We start from the raw sequence: 20,614 nt of genomic DNA on the forward strand, positions 1-20,614 counted from the left end.
TCATGACAAGATGGACATCAGCAGGCAACTGCTAAGCAGAGCAGGCAGGAGGTGGAATGTCATGGGCACAGCACCCAGAGAGGCTGAGGATGGTACTAGAGGAAAAAGAGGAGACATGAGCACAAATAAATCAGTGACTGAACTGTTCTCCATGGGGCAGAACTTCTCTTTATGCCACAGCTAGAGAAGATCTTTGGCTTCTAAGTGGCAAAGAGCCAAGCCTGACAGCACCACCCAGTCCTGGCCCAAATGCAACACATGGCAGAGGAGCAGGAGAGGAGATGCTCAGCCAGTGATGATGCTCCCAGGGACAATACAAGATCTCTTCTCACACTGACCCAGAGTTTTCTCTGCAAGGCTCAAGGCTCCTCAGCAGAGTGGAGCTTGCTGCCCCTCCACACCAGGAGGTGAAGGGAGAAGGTGAGCAGTGAGCACTGCCCAGTGTGCTTTAGTGGCTGAGGTGATGCCACTGGAAGGGGGCTGCAGTAGCCCAGACCAAGAGTCTCAGCCATGCCATGGCCATGCCACAAGCTGTGCTGGGAGCAGGACCAGAGCTGTTTGGCAGTGCTGCCCAAGGCCACCTCTTGCTTTCTCTCCCACAGACAACTGGAAGCTCTTTGCTTCCATCAGATGTTTTTTCCTCTCTCAAATGAGTACTCCAAGCAGGACTAACACCACATACACTGAGATTTGGGTATGGCAAGGTTGATGTAACCTTCCTGTGTGCCCCCAGTGAGGCCAATGTGCAGCTGATCCAGCTCTGCCTGCTTCTGCCTCTGCACCCACTGCCAGATGGGAGCTCTGTACTGCCACTGCTTCAGGTCAGGAAGGTTGATCCCCAGCAGGCCCTGGACCTCAGAAGGTGTCAGGCTCTAGGACACAACAAAAAGCAGGAATTAAGGATGGAAATAACACCTCTGACCCATGGGTTACAGAGGTTTCCATTAGCAGAAGGAAGAAGGTGGGACAGTCTTAGACAGTCCTAAAATGGATCAGCTTGGAAGGGACTTCCTGAGGTCATCCAGTCCAGGCTCCTGCAGTAAGCAGGGACATCTCCACAAAACCTTCCTCTAGGTTAGGGGAAAGAAGACAATGACTCCTCAAAGAGTGCTCTCCTCTGCTGATGTCTCCTGTGCTCAAGGGGGGCCTGCTCCCTGCTCCCACCAGGGAGCTCTCTTCCAAAGTGATGATGCCACTGCCAGCACCTAGTGAGATCTGTCAGTAGCTGTGGGCTGGGCTCTAGTCACTGCCTGTCCCCTGCTCCTGCCACAACTGCTATGGGAGCCTGCTCTGAGGAAATCCCCACTTGGGACTGCCCTAACTGACTTAAAATTACATCTTTAAAGACTTTTCAGGCTGGTTCTCCACTTTGCACTGGCCTAGGGATGTTCTGAGTTTGGTGGAGTGACCCTTGATTTACACCAAAGGAAAGGGTGACCGAAGCCAACTGCTTCACATGAATGTGGAGAGCCAAAGGATGGCAGGATCCAGCTCACCAGCAGGGAGTCTCTTCTTAGATTCATCAGAGTGCTGATGTTCATGTTCAGCTTCTTCGTGCTCAGGGCTCGGAGATCCACTGCAGGAGCACCCCCTGGGAGCAAGCACAGAAAGCTTATCCCAGAATCCCAGCATGGGGGGGGTTGGAAGGGACCTTTGGGATCATCCACTCCAATCCCCCTGCTAAAGCAGGGCACCCACAGCAGCTTGCCCAGGGTCACCATGGCCGGGGGAGGTTGGAATCCCAACTCCACAACCTGTCTGGGCAGCCTGCTCCAGGGCTCCAGCAGCCTCAGAAGCATGGAAGACAAAGCCCTCTTTGAGCTGATCTTTACCTATGGCAGCAGTCAGTTTGCTTTTCCCTCTGACAGCCTGACAAGTGATGGGACAACTTCCAGTCAGGCACAGAACCTTACAACAACATTTTCCAGACTCCCAGACTGGTTTGGGTAGGAAGGGATCTTTAAAGCCCATCCAGTCCAACCCCCCTGCAGTCAGCAGGGACATCCCCAACCAGAGCAGGTTGCTCACAGCCCCAGACCACCTGACCTGGAATGGTTCCAGGGATGGGGCAGCTCCCAGCTCCCTGGGCAGCCCTTCAGCATAAAACATTTCTCCCTTCTCTCCAGTCTGAATCTCCCTCTTTTAGTTCAAACCATCCCCCCTTATCCTGTCACAACAGGCCCTGCCCAAAATTCTGTCCCCAGCTTTCTAATCAGTCTCTTTAAGTCCTGAAAGCCCACCAGAAGGTCTCCCCCTCTACAAGGTCCCTCCTCCTTTATGCTACAAGTTGGGAAAAAAACAAAAGAAGTTGGCTTTGAAAATTCCCAATCTTGGATGGTGTCTGGTACCCATCCAGGCTCTGGCTCTAAGACCTTTCCTTCCCCATACCATAACTTCTCTTGACATACCAAGGTAGGGTCCAATGAGTTCATAGTAAGCAGGGAAAGGCTGGCCAGAGAAAGCCCTTTTGGCTTTAGCATATAAAATGTCCTTTGTAGTCTCTGAGCAGGCTGAAGGGTTGAGAGACGCCAGTCTGCAGGGAAAAAAAAAAGATATAGAGAAAAGTTGGAAAGGACCTCCAAGACCTCCAGTGCAACCTTCAACCCAATACCACCATGGCCACTAAACCATGGCCCCAAGTGCCATGGCCACAGCTTTCTGGAACACCTCCAGGGATGGGGACTCCACCACCTCCCTGGGCAGCCTGTTCCAGTCCCTGACCACTGTGGCAGGAAAGAAACTCCAACCTAACCCTCCCCTGGTGCAAGTTGAGGCCATTTCTGCTCAATCTGTCACCTGACACTAGAGAGAAGAGCCCAGCCCCTTCCTGGCAGGACAGAGAACAAAAAGCTTTTGAGCAGGGAATCTGAGCAGGAGCTAAGTTGCTTCCTAGATTTGCTTTCCCCGAGAGGAGAGAAAACGCAAATCCACCTGGCTGATGTCCCCCTCGGTGCTTTTCCAAGGAGCCAAGAGCACCCCAACACCTGACTCACTTCAGGCTGCTGGGGTCTATCCTGTTGAGCTCAGCCCCATCCAGAAGGCAGATGTAGGTGGTACCAATGGCATTCAGAGCAGTGGCATCCAGGGCATTGCCCAAGGCCAGGTAGCGTTGGATGACTGCGGAAGCCTGGGGAGGACATGGAAGGTTTCCAAAGGTTAACCTGAACCAGAATTCCTCTTTCCATCATCCAAAGAAAACCAAATGCAATGGAATTGTTTCACATGGGTTTGTTTGGGCCTCAAGGATGGGTCAGCCATCTCTGAACCCATTAAACTAGTCTGAAAGCAGCAGCTCTCAGAGCAGGAAGCAAGGCTGGACAGGAAAAAAACCCCCAGGTCCCTACCTGCTCCTCAGGGGGCTGATTTCCCAGGATGCCAGCCAGAGCATCAGCTGAAGTGATGTTCCACTTGGAAATCTCCTCAGGAGTGACAAAAGAAATGAGGAAGCCCAGCTTGGGGAACAGGCTTGCAGGATAGCCATCAGGATATGTCTGTGGAGAGACCTTTTGTTACTGCTCTCAGCACCATGCCAGTGCTGAGGAATTCCTGCTCTGTCCAAAATCAGCCTGCAAAAGTCCCCCAGCTCTGCAAGGAAGAGGAAAGCCAAGGCAGTGAGATTCCATGGACACATCTGTCCTTATCCTGCTTGACAGCTCACACAAGCAGGCCTTGGAGGGAGGAACAAGACCTGAAGCACCAGGGACCTGAGCAGGTAGCATGTGGAGGTTGGACTCCATGACCTTGGATCTCTTCAACCAAAACAGTTCTATGATTCTAGGACTCAAGAGGGGGTTGTGGAGAGGTTGGTGCTGGTCTCCTCTGACAGGTAATTAGTGACAGAACAAGAGGAAATGGCCTCAAGTTGCACCAGGATAGGTTCAGGCTGGACATTAGGAAACATTTTTTCACAGAAAGAACAGTCAGACATTGGCACAGGCTGGCCAGGGAGGTGGTGGTCATCATCCCTGGAGGGGTTGAAAGGTCTCTTTAGATGTGGTGCTTGGGAATATGGCTTAGGGGTGAACTTTGTAGAGTAGGGTCAGTGGCTGGACTTGACCCCAGAGGTCTTTTCCAACCTGGATGATTCTATGAACAGGTCAAGGGAAATGACTATTCTCCTCCAGCTGGCTGGCACTTGTGTCACCCCCTCTGGATGGAACATCCAGTCTGGGGCTCCCTGGTGCAAGAAAGCCTTTGCCAGAGGCTAGCAAGGCCTCGCAAGTCTAGCAGAGGGCCACCCTGGTTGGGCAGCCTGAAGCAAACTACATACAAGGTGAGTTTGCAGTGAGACTGTGGGAGCTGGATTTTCAGTCTGGAGAAGACTGAGGACTTTATTACTTTCCTCAACTCTCTGATGGGAGATCATAGGCAGGAGGGAGCCACACTCTTTTGTGAGGTGGAAGGGTAAGGGCCAAGAGGCAATGAGAATTCCATTAGATATTAGGAAATACAAATCTGCATAGTAAGTGGCCAGACAGTGGAAGAGAAGCCCAGAGAGATGGAGTCTCAGTCCTTGGGGATACTTAAGCTCATCTGGACAAGCCCCTGAGCAATCTCATCAGCAGACAATCTGCTATTACCTCATCCAGATGCTGCTTCATGGCAGCTAACTGAGGGTCACTGAAGGGGTAGGCCAGGATCTGGGTGAGGTAGTTCTCCAGAGAGATGTTCCTTAGGCAGGCATGCAGCTCTGCAGGGCTGTAGTAAATGTTCATGGTGTTATCATTAAGGACCTCCTCAGTTATCTCCTTCCCAGGTGGGCAACCTGCTGAAGCAATTAGCAAGTGTGGTCAGTGTCAAATCCTGCTGCTTCAGCTTCTAGAGGCTCCCTTGCTGGGGATGGGCAGGTGTGCAAGGACAGGTCCACCTTCCTCCTCCTGTGGCTGCCCCAGCACCAAGTGTCTCCCAGCTCAGCTCAGACACACTCAAGGAGACCCTGAAGGACTAAGGTCACCCTGATACCACCCTGAGAGGAGGCTGCCAGCCTGGAGCAGTGGAGGCTACCATACCATCTGCTCGTCTGTGCCTGGTGGGCAGGAGCTCTTCAGCAATGCTGCCCAGCTCTTCCCTTGACAGAGGAGAATCCTGGGCAAAGTTCTTCAGCCAAAGAGTTAAAGCATCCTGCAAAGAAAAGGGTTCATCAGGAGGGCACTGCAGTCCTAGGGCCCCTACCAGCAGCATCACAACTTCTTACCCAACTGCTCTGTGAAAGCTCTACAGGCAGCAGGCCTGCTGCTGCTGCAGCCTCTGGATCTTTCCTTGGGGACCCAAAGGCAAAGCTCTAAATATTTCAGTTCTGTCCTAAGCCCTGCCCCACAAATGATGCCAGCTTCTCACAAGGCACTGTGCCAGCATAGGCACAGCAGTACACTGGATGCTCCAGGCTGGGACAGCATGGCTGGAAACTGCCCAGGGGAAAACGACCTGGGGGTGCTGCCTGACAGCATCTGAGCATGAGGCAGAGGGAGTGAGGCCAGCAGCACAGTGTGACCAGCAGGCAGGACCAAGGGAGGCATTTCCCCCTTGTATTCAGTACTGAGGCCACACCTCAAATACTGAGCCCAGTTTTGGGCTCCTCACTCCAAGGAGGACACTGAGGGGCTGAAGCCTGTCCAGAGAAGAGAAACAAAGCTGGGGAAGGGTCTGGTGAGGAGCAGCTGGAAAGAACTGGGGTTGTTTAGTATGGAGAAGAGAAGCCTGAGGGAGGGAGAGAGACCTCATTGCTCTCTACAACTCTCTGAAAGGAGGCTGCAGTGAGGTGGGGGTTGGGCTCTGCTCCCTAGTACCAAGAGACAGAGGGAGAGGAAATGGCCTCAAGTTGCAGCAGGGGAGGGGCAGGTTTAATACTGAGAAAAATCTCTTTGCTGCAAGAGTGGTCAGGGAGTGGAAGAGGCTTCCCAGAGAGGTGGTAGAGTCCCCATCCCTGGAGGTGTTCCAAAAGCACATGGCCAGGGCACTGTGGGACATGGTGCTGACAGGTTGAGGGTTGGACTCAGTGATCTTAGAAGTCCTTTCCAGCCTTTATGATTCTACATAGTTACTGCAGCTTTCCACCTCTGGTACTCTCCCAACAGTCAGAGGAAGATGACAGTGACCAGGATTTGCAGTTGCAGGCTGTCAGCTTGATGAAGCCTCACTCCCCACAGGCCATCCCTCCCTTTTGGCACTGTCTGAACAAGCCCCATCCTATTTCTTCTACCCTGCAGGACTCAGGAGTGCCTCCCACCTCTGTGAATAACTCACCTTGGGGATCCTCTGCAAGATGCTGTGATCAAACACAGGAATCAAGCCACTGAGCTCATTCAAGGTAAGAGCTGACCACACTACAGGAGGACTGCACACAAGAAAATTAGCAGGGATCAGCTATCAAGGATGGACAACCACAGAAACCACATCAAGAGCTGCCAGGATGATGCCCCTTGTACCATCTGAAGTGAAGAAAACACAGGATTTAAATCCTAGCCCTTCTCAATTGCTTCCTGTCACACAACACTTCATTCCACCAGAGCAGGAACAAGGGCAGCTAGATGAGAAAAGTGCATCTAACAAATTCATTACTTTCATGAAACCCAAAGAATTTCTGCTGCTTACTATCACCCAGCTCAGTGTCAAGATCTAGGAATGTGACAGAGGAAAAGAAAATATTTTTGCCTTCCTGGACAACATCTCTGTTAGATCCAGCCAGGGATTTACCAAGCATGTGGCAGCTAGAATGCTTTGTGGAAGCCAACAAGCAACAGCTCAAACCCCCCACGTTCTTCAGGGCAGTCTCTGACAAGTTTGGTGACTAAAAAGCAGCCCAAAAGAAAGGATTTTGTAAGCAGAGCAAGTGGGACACAGAAGTGAAACTGTGACTGTGAGTGGAATTCCAGCCAAAGCTCCCAGCTGAAAGGCATTCAAACAAACCAGTGAGAAAGGTCAGTGGGGAATTCAAAGGCAATGAACTGAGTGTTTGCTTGACCTGGCTGCCAATGGGTTTGGTCAAGGGAACTGTGTTACTGATGCCCAGAAGGAAGATCCATACCCAAACGTGGTGTTGCCACTGCTGATGACACTCCTGATAGCCTCTTCTTGCTCAGGCAGGAAAGAATCACAGTGGCTCAAGTGCTTCAGCAGGCTCCCAGCAGAACTTCTGATGTATTGCCCACCCAGGTCACAGATCAGATGGCCCAGAACCTCTGCATCCTCCTCACTCACTTGGCTGCCCTGAACTTTCTGCAGTAACACAAGACAGAGGTGTTCAGTAGAACTGGATGCCACTGGAGAGGAGAAGCTGTGGAGGCTCCAAGCTGGGAATTGTTCAAAGCCCCTTTGGATGTGGTCTTGAACAGCCTGGCAGGATGCAGGGGCCCAGGGCAGGGGGTTGGAACTGGATGATCTCCAAGGTCCTTTCCAACCCAAGCCATTCTATGATTCTTGAGCCCCAAGTCCTCCCCAGCCTTGTGCAGAGCTCTCCCCTCACCACCTACCAGACATGCCAAAGCCTCCAAGAGCAGCTCCGTCCTCTGAGATGAGTCTCTTGGCAGAACATCCAGGTTGGCTTCCCCAACATTAGCAAAGAACTGCATGCAGCTTCCTGTGGCTGCATAGTCTGAAGGACTGGAAAGACAAACACCTGACTTGTGGTGACTGGTATCAAACAGCTGCTCAGGGCTAAGGCTCTGTGTCTCTACTGTATCCAAGAGAACCACAAGCTGAACCCAAACTCTTCTTCCCAAAGATCCTAGTCCACACTGGTTAACAATTCATGTCCACCTTAGAGAGACTCTTGGGAAACTCAGCTTAAAATGGGTCAAAACTTAGCTACAGAACATAGTGAGTAGCTCATGGAACAAAGAGGTCCACTCTGCTGTCTGAAGGGGGCCTGCAAGAAACCTGGGGAGGGACTGGTGGTGATAAGACAAAGGGCAATGGCTTTGAGCTGGAAGAGGGGAGATGGAAACTGGAGATGAGGAAGAAATTCTTTGCAGTGAGGGTGGGGAGCCACTGGAACAGGTTGCCCAGGGAGGCTGTGGATGTCCCCTCCCTGGAGGTGTTCAAGGCCAGGCTGGATGAGGCCTTGAGCAGCCTGGGCTGGTGGGAAGTGTCCCTGCCCCTGGCAGGGGGTGGAGATGGGTGGTCTTTGAGGTTCCTTCCAACCCAACCCATTCTGTGAATCTATGACTGTAAGGACAAAGCACATTCACAGAGGCCAGGAAGTACTAAACCCACAGATGGGTTTTACCTCTTAAAACCAGATTTAAAACCAGCCTGACAGTGCTGAAGTTAACATGATGGATGGTTGGCTCTGAAAAAACCCTTCAACCTGTTTGAAAGCTTTGGAAGATCTGAGATGTCCTCCCCCGTGAGGAATGAGAATGAACTCTGCAGCAAACATGAGCTACTCCTGAGCAACTAATACTTCCTTTTGCCACCAAATAGTAAGGTAACAATGTGCAGAGGGCAGCCTGCCTACCTTAAAAACAGCAGCAGCTCCTTAGGGTAGCTGTCCAAATCCTTGGGAATCCCCTGCAGTGTCACCACCTTCACCAAGCAGCTCAGCTGAGGAGGCATCACAGTTTGCACCAAAGAAAGAAACCAGCATGAAAATGTAAGAGGAAACAGAACAAAGATTTCACTCTGCTCCAAAGTGAGGGGAAAAAAAACCACCAACAGTAAAGACAGAAATCAGAGGGCTTAGTTCCTGAGAAATCTGCCAGCTGGGGTTTGACTTCTCCTGTCTCCAAGGAAATTCAGAACTGTGGGATGGAGACCCAAGAGCAGTCACATTGGTTCCAGGCCCTTAAGCTGACAGTGGTCTTGTTCTTGCTGAGCAATCCTCACTGCCAGCTCCTTAGCAGCATCAAACAGCAGATTTCAAAATGTGGGCACTGACCTGGTCTTCTCCTAGCTTGACCTCCTTCTTCTTCATCACTTTGGCCAGCTCCTGAAATCTTTCTGCTCGGGTCTCATTGGCAGCTGCACAGGTGAAGCCCTGGAGGACTGACTGGGACAGCCTGAACATTTCCAGGAGGCAAATCAGAAAGGCAGAGAGTTCAGGAAAGATTCAGCCCTGTCCTCCCATGTGTGAGTGACCAACACAGCAGGCAAGAACCTCCCCTAGTGCCAGAGCTTAATGCTCTCCAAACTCCATCCCTGCCAGCCTGCTACTCTTGACCTCTGCTGGAGATGAAGAAGCCATCACTGCTAAAATAAACATCACAGAATGGTTGCAGCTGGAAGAGACCTTGAAGATCAAGTCCAACCATTACCTAACTCTGCTAAGGCTGGTGCTGAACCATGTCCTTCAGCACCACATCTCTGCAGGGATGGGGATTCAACCACCTCCCTGGGCAGCCTGTTCCAGGGTTTGAGACCCCTGGGGTAACTTCCTCTCATCCTATCACTCCAAGGGAGAAGAGACCAACCCCCACCTGGCCCAAACCTCCTTTCAGGGAGCTGTAGAGAGCCAGAAAGTCTCCCCACAGGCTCCTTTTCTCCAGGCTGAACACTCCCAGGTCCCTCAGCTAGAGACTTGTCATGGGAGTAGAAATGCAGGGGCAAACTCTGCACCCCAAGGAGCATTGCTGCATCCTGAACTACAAGATGTGCCTCCTCCCTGTGCTATCAAAGAGAAATGGAGCTGTGCAGATCCTCACCACTGAACATCCTGCACAGCCTGGGACAGCTCAGGGAGAAGTCCTTAAAGCTTTAATTGAAAACAGTTTTATGGAAAAGCTTCTGTTGTGAAGTCAGCAGGAGACTGATGTTGGCTCCAAAGGAAACAAATCACAACCAAAGCCAACAGACATGGAAAAAGGGAGGAAGGGCAGAGAAATGCTACCTGTTGAAGTCAGGCTCTGTCCTTATCACATCACTGAAGAACATGGCAGCCTGTGAAGCAAAGCCAGAGCAGCAGTGCTTTATCCTCTGCCACACTTCAGCTGCATCTCCTTCTCTGCAGCCTTTCCCAACTCAGCTGGGCATTGCCACCCTGTGCACCCTGCTGTGGGTGCCCTGCTTTAGCACAGGGGCTGGATGAGATCTCCAAAGGAGCCTTCCAACCCATCCCAAGCTGGGACTCAGGGATTTCCAGCAGGCCTGCAGAGCAGACTCCTGCCTCTGCAGAGCCCAGGGCTGACACCCAGGGTGAGGATTAGCACATTACCTGCTCTCGGGTCCAGGTCTTGCTGTTGAGCTCCTGGAGGTTGGGCTCCTCCTCCCCAAAAACAAGCAATGACTTTGGAATGTACCTGGCCAGAGCATCAGGGATCCATCCAACCAGCTCAGCAGGGTGGCTTACACTGGAGGAAATCTTTAACAAACAAGAAAATCCCACCCAAGATGTTACTCAAACACTGAGGCTAAAACAAACACTCGGACAATGGCTGGAGGAGCAGTGACTAAGTGGGGAGAAGCCAGAAAAATGCCCCTGCTGCTCAGGGGCCATCTCTGGGAGACTTCACACCATGCAGCACTTCCTGTTGGACACAGTCAGGGGATCAAGAGAACTCCTGGGAACTAATACCTGGGGGCCTGGTGAGCAGGAACAATTCTGTCCCTTATCAGCTCCCCACCTCCTGGCTCTATGCCCTCAAAATGTCTAACCTGTTAAGGAGGGACATGTCCTTCCTCTTTGGCAACTCAAACCATGTCTCAGCTTGCCAAGGGCACACTGCAGAGCAATCCTGGGATCAGTCAGATCCCTGCTACTTCACATAGGTACATGCTGCAGACAGGGCCTCGGGTGCCCAAGGCAGCTCAGAGTCTTTCATCCCAAAAAGGAGTGACAATGAGCTTGAATGCTACTCAAGAAACATGAGGGATAAAATCATGGTGAGAAAAGAGGCAAAAGGGTGCCCAAATCCTAGACAATTGCATGGGGGAATGAAAGGATCAGCCAGCTGCTGAAGGATCAGCCTGCCCTACAAGGGACTTCCTAAGCCACCGTTACTTCTCATATGTTCTTACTCCAAACCATGACAATGGCCTTCTCCCAGAGCACCTGGAAAGTAGTTTCCAGGACCACCCTGTAAAACAACTGCTGCTTCTGCCCTTGTGCCCAGGAGGCTGTGAGGACACACTGGCTGGCAGCCAAGGACACCCAGAGTGACAGGGACTTGAGATGTTTGTCCAGCTGCACACTGTTTGGCAATGACAAACACCCCCAAGGGAAGGCTGTCAGGGGGGTGCCAATGCCTGGCCCCAGGTAACCAGTCCTTAGCTCTGGCTCATTGGAGCTTTGCTGCTTTGTGAAGCCTGCAGAGAAAACCAGCCTCACCTTTTCCACAAGGATCATCTTCAGAGCAGGGGGCAGGGCCTCCACGTGCTGAACAAACCTGGGCAACTGAATGGCTTCCAAGATGACTTCTGGAGGCAGACTCCGAAGCGTGGTGGTGCTGAGGCCAGGCAGCAAGCTGCCCAGCTCTGCCAGGCTCTGCCCATCTGAGATCTGCAAGGAACCAGAGGCAGCCCTCAGCACCTCGAGGGCCAAAAAGGCTTTGTTTGCAGTGAGCTACAGCAGGGGTGAAGTGCCTGGGGCCTCATCCTGTGTACCTGATAGCCAGAGCTGAGCAGTTTGTTGATAATGGTGCTGGCCTGCTCAGCAGTCCAGCCACGAACTTCAGCCAGGGCAGGGAGAGCTGCTCCAAGGTCTGGGGCACTGATGCTGTTCTGAATGTGAGAGATGGAGAGGCCAACTGCAGCCTGGCCCAAGGCACGCAGCACCACGGGAGGAAGATGCTCAAACTTCCTCACCAAAGAGGATGCAACCTGAAAGAGGTCCCAGGCAGACAGAGAGCAAGTCAGAGGAGCAGTGAGGTGAGCAACTTAGATCCTACAGCTCTTGGATGTCTTGAACTTCCTGCCTCCACCTCGTGTGACCAAGCCTGGTGATAGTCTGACTCCATGCACAGAGATTTTGCTGGTGGTGAACAGCAGCCACCTGCCCCAAGGAAGCCAGCAGGATGACCTAGAGCAGGGCTCACAGGAGGAGGCTCACAGGGTTCTCTAGGTGGATGAATAACTGAGTTCTGGAGCTGGGCAGGAGATCAGACTGGGTACCCCCCCAAGGAGGACATTGAGGGACTTGAGAGGATCCAGAGACAGACAAAGAAGTTGGTGAGAGGTGAGGGCTGGGGAGGAGCAGATGAGGGAGCTGGGGGTGTTCAGTCTGGAGAAAAGGAGGCTGAGGGGAGACCTTCTGGCTCCCTACAGCTCCCTAAGAGGAAGCTGGAGTCAGGCAGGGACTGGGATCTTCTTCCTAGTAGAGAGGTGACAGAATGAGAGGAAAGACTCTCACGTTTCCCCAGGGGAGGTTTAGGTTGGACATGAGGAACATTTCCTTCCCCAAAAGGGCTGTCCAGACCTGGCCCAGGCTGCCCAGGGCAGTAGTGGAGTCCCCATCCCTGGAGGGGTTTCCAAGCCCTGGAGATGTGGTGCTGAGGGCCATGGTTTGGTGGTGCCCTGGCAGTGCTGGGCTAAGGGTTGGACTCCATGACCTTAGAGGTCTCTTCCAACCACAAGAACTCTGTCATTCTGTGCTTACCTGCAGCTCCTCCCTGCTCAGGGGGGAAGGAGCTCTCTCTCTAGTCACACCTCTGTGTGTCAGGTTCCATGGGCAGTTCTTAGTGATCCTCTGGGCCAAGCTCAAAGCCTCATCTCTGCTCAGGTTGCTCACTGCTGAGGGGCTCAGGTAGCAAACAAATCTGTCTGGAAGACTGCAGGTGAGAGACAAGGAAGAGAGGTTGTCAGCATGACACAGTGACTGTGCCAGATCTTTCCTGTTGCCCCTGATTCATTTTAGCTCTGATGCTGACACTCCTGCTTCCAGATAGCACCTCAAGTCCTGGGCTCTGTTTTGGGCCTCTCACTCCAACAGCAACAAAGCTTGTGAAAGGCCTGGAGAAGAGGGCTGGGGAGGAGCAGCTGAGGGACCTGGGGGTGCTTAGTCTAGAGAAGAGACTAAACCTCTTCTCCAGAGCAATGGAGACCTCATTGTCCTGAATGGAGGTTGAAGCCAGGTGGGAGCTGGTCTCTTCTCCCTAGTCTCAGGTGATAGGAGAGGAAACAGCCTGAAATTGTGCCAGGGCAAGGTTAGGCTAGAGATTAGGAACTGTATTTTTCCTGGAAGAGTGGTCAGGGACTGGCACAGGCTACCCAGGGAGGTGGTGGAGTCCCCATCCCTGGAGGTGTTCCCAAAACCTGTGGTCATGGCACTTGGGGCCATGGTGGTGTTGGGTCAATGGTTGGAAACTGGATGCTCTTAGAAGCCTTTTCCAACCCAACCAATTCTCTGATTCTAAGGTGACCTTCTGGTCATTAGCTGGTAGCTGGCACTGCATGATGGTCATTTCCTAAGACCTGGAATGTGCAGCCTGGTCCTCTCCAAGCTCAAGTGCAATGCAAGTATTTGAGGAACAGAAAAACGCTTCATGGAAGCAGCCATCAGAATCACCACCCAGCAGCCTTTTGCTGTCATGGTACCATGCATGGTACCATTGGCTGGACTCAATGGTCTTGAAGGCCTTCTCCAGCCTAACTGAGTCTCTGCTTCTGTGATTCAGGTAGGAATTTGGATCAGGTCTCATACCTGGCCAAGGGGAAATCAGGTGCAGAGGTCAGCAGGGAGGTGTAATACACAGCTGTCTGCCAGAGCAAGGTCAGATTGCTGACCATCTGTAGGCTGAGAGGGTCCCTGGCAAAGTTTTGAAGCTGGAAGTGTTGACATGGAAGAAAAAATAAAAAACACAAAAATAATTCAGACAGATACTTTCATGGACAGCTTGAAGAATCCTCACCTCAAGCATCTGGTGTGAAAGCTGTGAGGTTGTGAGGACATTGATTTGTTGTCTGTGAGTCAGATCCTGAGATCTTGTTGATCTTTGCACTGAGGGCATGCAAGTCTCTTCAGAGCTGTGAGGCACAAAGGTAGGAGAGCTGCTAAAGGACTTGGTCCTGCCCCTGCAGCCCTGCTCAGGCATGCAGTTGGTTCACTAAGCCAGGCTCCAGATGGAATTGGGGGTTGCTCCCCCATCCCCCTTATTGCCCCCAGTCTGCTTTCTGCAAGGCTACCTGTATGAAACCAGTTGCTGGGCTGCTTTTTCTTCCCAAAGAAATCAAGCATGGGGTAAACATAAGACTTGAAGTGGTTGTTCAGCAGAAATACACAAGAGGACTGTTCTGCTAGCAGCACCTCCATGGCTCTTGGTCAGAGCAGGAGGTGACCTCTCCAGGCACAGAGCACTTTGACTTTTTACTGCACTTACTGTTGGTTCATCAGCAAAAAGCTGCAGGTCTCCAACAGTAGCATGCTCCAAAAAGGATCCAAGGTAGTTTTTAAACCAAGCAGTGGAATTCAGACCTGGAATGGCTGCATTGTAGCATTTCTGGTTTGATCCTGCAAAACAGACGGGATCATTAGAGTAGTGACTCCCAGGGAATCAGTGGGGCCTGGAGCCTTTCAGTTGCAGAACAGGCTTCTGCCTATCAAAGACCTCAGCCAGAGAGCTCCCTCAGTGCCTCTGATCATTCATTAGGCTCAAAGCCAAGAGCCTGTTGGATTACTGAGGCACATGGCACAGGTCAGAGGCCTCATTCTTTCACAGCCCTCCAAATACCTCTTCTCCAGTCTCTTTCTTCCTGCATTCAAAACCTGCCAAAAGCTTTTTCATAGGACATGACATTTTTTGCATGCAAGCTGCTGCCTGGGGACAGGGTTGTGCCTTAGCTGGGTCCCCTTCCTGAACTGAGTTCTTTAGCTCTCAGAAGCAAAGCCTGCAGCACTCTTTCCCAACAAAAGCAATAAAAGCCTTGTAAGACAGCACAGGGCTGGCTGACTGCTAATCCTGGAGTCATAAAGCCTTCAGGCACAAAAATGATCCCTGCAACCACCTAGCACTGTCCTATTCCCAGCTTATTCCCACTGGAGAGACAACAGAAATGCACCAGAATGCCTGTGAAGCCTCAGCCCTGTAAGAGATCACAGCTACAGCATGCATCAGTGGCTGAAAGCTCTCTGCTGCTTCTGAAAACAGACCACTTACCATCCTGGAGGAGATAGTATTTGATGGCAGCATAAAGGTTCCTCTGCTCTTCCACTGGGAGGTCAGGATAGATGCCACTGAGGGCAGCGACTCTGTAGGTGAAACAGAAAGGAAGACATCTCAAACACAGATCCCCCTCTGCTCTGCTGAGACCCCACCTCCAGGCCTGCATCCAGGTCTGCTGCCCCCAGCACAAAAGGACCTGGAACTGCTGGAGTGGGTCCAGACAGAGGAGGCCATGAAGATGACCAGAGGGCTGGAGAACCTCCCCTCTGGGGACAGGCTGAGATAACTGGGGCTGTTCAGCCTGGAGAAGAGAAGGCTCCAGGGAGACCTTAGAGCAGCCTTCCAGTACCTGAAGGGGCTCCAGGAGAGCTGGGGAAGGACTTTTGACAAGGGCTGGGAATGACAGGATGAAGGATAATGGCTTTGAGCTGGGGGAGGCAGATTGAGACTGGAGATGAGGAAGAAATTCTTTGCAGTGAGGGTGGGGAGACATTGGAGCAGGCTGCCCAGGGAGGCTGTGGATGCCTCCTCCCTGGAGGTGTTCAAGGCCAGGCTGGATGAGGCCTTGAGCAGCCTGAGCTGGTGGGAGGAACTGGATGAGCTTTGAGGTCCTTTCCAACCCAACCCATTCTAGGATTCTGTGATTCTCTTGGCAATAAAGATGAAGTCAGGGTTGGATTCTCACAGACATGGCTGTTCCTTGCAGACTGATATTGTCAGTCATGTCCCTCTGCTAAGCTACCACTGTGACTTCCCTTCCCAACAGCCCCTCAGGACTGTTGGGGGGCAGTGACTGATGCTGAGGACCAGTCACAGGCTCAGCAGCTGTGTTACAAAGCCTTGGAGGGAGCTCTTCAGAAACCTTGGCTGGGCCCCCAGGGGTGCACAGCCCTTAGAGGGTTTCTCCCTTTGCTTTGGGAGGCTGAGCAAGGACTCCTTTGCTACCTCCCAGCTGAGCTGTCTGTGTCCAGCACTTACATCACCTGGAAGGTCTCACACAGGACATGCTTGGCGTGGAGACAAGCAGCAACCTTGGGCTTGGCCAGGAAGGGCTGGAGCCCACCATGGACCCACTGAGACAGGACAGGTGAGCTGCCAAGATCAGGTACTTGCAACATCCTCTCCCACAGGCCATTGAAGAAGATCATGTTCCACTCCAGAGAAAGAGGCACATGAGAAAACTGAAGGCAAGAGATTAGAAGAAACAATGAATTCAAGTGACTATGGACTTCCACCCAAGCAAGAACACAAACCCATGTGAACCTGAAGAGCAGGAACAGAACCAGCCCCACACACAGCCCCTCTCTGGCTGCTGACCCTTCCACCACTGCAAGATCTCTGCAGTTTGAGCCCAGCCAGCCTGTAATCCATGCTGGAACCCCAGGACTGTGTTGTCACTGCAGCTGGCAAAAGCTACATGAGCTGACGGCTGGGATTTCTGTCATCCCAGCACAGAACTCTGCTGTGCTGGTGGAGCTCTGTGGATTGAACAGTGCCTTAGAGTTCCCATTTGTGGAAGCACTCAAGGGAAGGCTGGGCTGGGCTCTGAGCAACCTAATTTAGTTGCAGATGTCCCTGCTGACTGCAAGAGGGTTGGACCAAATGAGCTTCAAAGGTCCCCTCCCACCCAAACCATTGCAGGATTCCATGAAAGGCAAAAGCTAAGGCCATGATAATGAGAGCACTGACAGCAGGTGAGCAAACAGCTGGCTGTGTGATACCCACCCTCTGGCTGAACCTAGTCAGGGCAGCTACAAGCTTCCTGGTGTCATATTTGGAGAAGAACAGAATGGAATAGTCTGGATCCATGGCACTGGCAGGGTTAGGGGCAAGGCAAGAATATAAGATTATGAGGAAATCATCCTGAAGATCCTGGAGCCAAGCACTCTGGAAGAGAGAAGGGAAATCCACACATATAATGGAAGGTGTGCAACACCTAGAGATGCTGCAGCATTGCACCTCCTGCAGGATTGCTTCAGCACCACACCACAGGGGAGCATCCAGCACTCAGAGGGGAGGAAACCTGCTGACAGGAGAGTCAAAACAAAATCCAGCTGGCACTGCCTTGGAGCAGGTCTCTACACCTAACCTCCAAATGCTGGATCCTTCTGCTGCTTAACCTGTGCTCCCCCCTGGAAAAACTGCATTCAAGATGGGTTCCCATAAAAGTGATTCTTCTAAAAGGCTGCTTGAGCGAAGTGGAAACTTCCCCAGGGAGCTCTCTCAGACCAGAAACATGGGGTTTATTTTTTTCAGTGTAAACCAACCAACCACTCACCAATAAGCATTTGCAGAAATGACCTCTTGTTGTCACAAATACTTCTAGGGAAACCCAAACTGTTGTCAGTGCAGCTGACAGAATAAAGTCATTTCAGATAGAAATGGCATCACCAGGAAAGGAAATAAAACTGCACAGACAGGGACCTGGTGGAGCAGGGCCAAAGGACACCACAATGCTGGGAGGTGGAAGCCAGGCTGGGAGGGTTGGGGCTGATCAGCCTGGAGAAGAGAAGGCTCCAAGAGACCTTCTGGTGGCCTTGCAGTGCTTCAAGGGCTGATCAGAAAGCTGAAGACAGACTTTTGAGCAGGGCATGTGGTGACAGGACAACGGGGGATGGCTTCAACTAAAAGAGGGAGATCCAGGCTGGAGAGAAGGAAGAAATTTCTGACCCTGATGGTGGTGAGAGCCTGGCCTAGGTTGCCCAGAGAGGTGGGAGCTGCCCCATCCCTGGAACCACTGTCTGGGGCTCTGAGCAGCCTGCTCTAGTTGGGGGTGTCCCTGCTGGCTGCAGGGGCCTGGGCTGGATGATCTTTCCAGGTCCCTTCCCACCCAAACCAGTCTGATTGCATGAAGCACACACTGCCATTACCTCAGCACAGGCATATTGACCAAAAGTGAGGCTGCAGAGAGAAGCTTGGCCATGAGCTACCTGATGAAGCATCTCTTGGCTGACACTGGTGGCAAAAAAACAAACACAAAGGCATCACCTCCATGCCCCAGACCCGGAGCAGCTGGGGGCAGGACTGCTGGCAGCTAGCACTGTGCAAACAACATCTGCAAAGACAGGCAGGAGGCAGAACTGCCCTACCCCCAGCAGGCAGGGGAAGGTGTCTGGACACCCCTGCCCACAGGCTGGTGCTTGCTGAAGCTTGGTGGGGGCCCAGCACAGCCAGTGAGGAGCAGGAATGATGCCAGGCAGCCACATCCAGGAGGCAGAGCCCACAGGACAAACACACAACAAGTCACACTGAGGATGGCAGTGATCTGCTGGCACCCCCAGAGAGAGGGGATGTGAAAACCATTGACCCCTGGGTGGAAATCAAGCTCAGTGCAGCTTTGAAGAGGACCTGTTCTGACTCTCAGGCCCCCACTGCTTGCCCAGCTAAGCTCAGCAGCAGTGCCAAGGTTCTTGGAGCAGTAATTCCCCCCCAGCAACAAGCTGCTGACACAGCAGGGGCCTGCCCTGCCTTTCTTTGTCCTGCACAGACAATGCCCCAGGAAGGAATTTTCCCTCCCCTGTTTCAATGAGTGCAACCAGAGCCCTCCCTGCCCACAGGCACTCCTAGGACTCTGCAGGAGAAGCTGATATGGTACTGCCATGGCACTTTGGCACAGGGCTTAGTGGCTGTGGTGCTGCTGCCTTGGCTTAGATCTTAGAAGTCATTTCCAGCCTTAGAATCCTAGAATTGTTTTGGCTGGAAAAGACCTTTAAGATCATTCTGCTCTGTGCTTCTGTGGTCCTGGTCCTGCTTTCAGAGGCTTCCTTCCCCCCAGAGTGACATCCCCAACAAACCAGTGCCACTGCCAAGGAGATCACTGCCATGCTCCTTGGCTGGTGGTTCCCATACCTCTTCACTGAAGCACACAGGGCAGGTTCTGCTTCCCCAAAAACAGAGAGAAAGACAAAGATAAAGGAGCTGTGATAGGACTGTGCATACAGAGCCAGGTCTGAATCTTCCTCATGGAGATTCCTTGGTAAGAGACTCACCATTGCCAGGAGAGCTGGAGCACTGTGCCAGGAGAAAGAGAAGAGAGATCTCAGCATGCAGTTGGAACAGGAGCACAACATTTCTGTGATCATTGCAGCCAGCCAAGCATGTTCACTGCCACCATCTTACTTGGAGCTGGCCTGAGGACACACCAGTGCCCAGATTCAGAGCTCCCAATCTCCCCATGCAAAGAAGTTGCCATCTGCCAAGTTCCTGCCAGTGCTGGCTCTGTGCTTCAGAGCCCTGGCAAGCCCAGGGTTATGCGAGTCCCACATCACCCAGGCATGAGGCTCAATGGGATGGGCTCTGCTCCTGATGATCTGAGGCTGGTCACTGAGTGTCACCTTCCCTGACCTGTCTGGTGCTGTGCTTGCACTGAAGCCCTGCACAGACCTGGAGAAGCCAGCCCCATCCCACTCCCTGCCTGGGAAACAGGAAGGGCAAGAGCTCTCAGATCCACCTCCACACTCACAGTGCTGGATCTGGCTTGCAGCAGCTGGTTCCCAACAAGCCACTGCTGCCAGGATGGGGCCCACCCTGGTCACCAACTCCCACACCCTGCAGCCTGGCCACCAGCCCACACACACTTTGCCAGCAAGGCCTTGGGTAGAGCAAAGACCTCTCTCACCCCCAGCTGCCCTTACCAGGTGTGTGCCAGCAGATGCTGCAGCAGGCTCCTGCCACCCTGCAAGGCAAGCAGCCATGATTTTAGCAGAAGAGCCAGGCCAAAGCTCACTCCCACAGCCCAGCCCTGCCTGCCTCAGCAGACCCTGCACACCACTCTCCTGTTCCGCAGTCTTGACACAGGATTTCATAGAATCATCCCTGCCAGACCTCTCTGATTGACAGCAGACATGAAGTAGTGCCCTACCCACCCTGGGTCAGCCTGGCAGGGCACACACCTGGGGTGTATTAGCTGGCATGAGGGACTGCCTGCAACCCTCTCTCCAGAGAGCAAAGGCAAGGAAAGGGGCAGAAACAACACTCCAGGGACAATCTTCTCTCCAGGACGTCCTTCCCCAGCATCCCTTGTGCACCAGTGAGCAGGCTGGGAGGCCAGGCTCACCATGCTTCCATTCCCATCTTGCTTTTAGCTCTGAAGCTTCTACTAGTTTCATACAGTCCCCACTGAAGAGGCTGCCCAGGGAGGTGGTGGAGTCCCCACCCCTGGAGGTGTTCAAAGCAATTGCATGAAGAGTCATTAACTTCCCCAGGCAATCTGTGTCCTTGTGCTGGACAGAGACATGGCAAGGCAAGTCCTCCCAGCACACCCAGCACCCTCACAGTGATACTCACCAACCAACAGGAGGAAGCTCAGCACTGGGAGTAAAGGTGGCATTGCTGGAGGGGTCTTGAGTGCCCTCATGTGCAAGGAATCACCTTAGTGCAGCCAGGAAAAGGCAAACAGGAATAATCTCACAATCACAGAGAACCCCAGCATGGGGGGGTTGGAAGGGGCCTCTGGGGATCACCCACTCCAACCCCTGCTCCAGCAGGGCACCCACAGCAGCTTTCCCAGGGGCCCAATGGCCAGGGGGGGGTGGAAGCTCTCGAGACCAGGAGACTCCACAACCTGTCTGGGCAGCCTGCTCCAG

At 52.7% G+C, this 20,614-nt stretch overlaps 1 protein-coding gene across 1 annotated transcript in view; it reads right to left on the reverse strand.

Annotated features, from left to right (window-relative positions):
- Nucleotides 1-20,614, reverse strand: part of LOC128974317 (mesothelin-like) — a 26,720-nt gene continuing 6,106 nt past the window's right edge. The window contains exons 2-22 of the mRNA XM_054390887.1: nt 15,024-15,115; nt 14,247-14,377; nt 13,571-13,626; nt 12,527-12,698; nt 11,536-11,751; nt 11,261-11,431; nt 10,148-10,294; nt 9,824-9,873; nt 8,876-8,996; nt 8,456-8,541; nt 7,470-7,599; nt 7,025-7,215; nt 6,244-6,334; nt 5,010-5,121; nt 4,581-4,768; nt 3,345-3,491; nt 2,994-3,127; nt 2,409-2,533; nt 1,497-1,591; nt 683-872; nt 1-95 (exon numbers count right to left, since the gene is read on the reverse strand). Coding sequence (XP_054246862.1) covers nt 1-95; nt 683-872; nt 1,497-1,591; nt 2,409-2,533; nt 2,994-3,127; nt 3,345-3,491; nt 4,581-4,768; nt 5,010-5,121; nt 6,244-6,334; nt 7,025-7,215; nt 7,470-7,599; nt 8,456-8,541; nt 8,876-8,996; nt 9,824-9,873; nt 10,148-10,294; nt 11,261-11,431; nt 11,536-11,751; nt 12,527-12,698; nt 13,571-13,626; nt 14,247-14,377; nt 15,024-15,115 — 2,740 coding nt within the window. The remainder of the gene's footprint in view (nt 96-682; nt 873-1,496; nt 1,592-2,408; nt 2,534-2,993; nt 3,128-3,344; nt 3,492-4,580; nt 4,769-5,009; nt 5,122-6,243; nt 6,335-7,024; nt 7,216-7,469; nt 7,600-8,455; nt 8,542-8,875; nt 8,997-9,823; nt 9,874-10,147; nt 10,295-11,260; nt 11,432-11,535; nt 11,752-12,526; nt 12,699-13,570; nt 13,627-14,246; nt 14,378-15,023; nt 15,116-20,614) is intronic.

The sequence above is a fragment of the Indicator indicator genome, chromosome 22 (genome assembly GCF_027791375.1).
Source record: "Indicator indicator isolate 239-I01 chromosome 22, UM_Iind_1.1, whole genome shotgun sequence".
NCBI lineage: Eukaryota > Metazoa > Chordata > Aves > Piciformes > Indicatoridae > Indicator > Indicator indicator.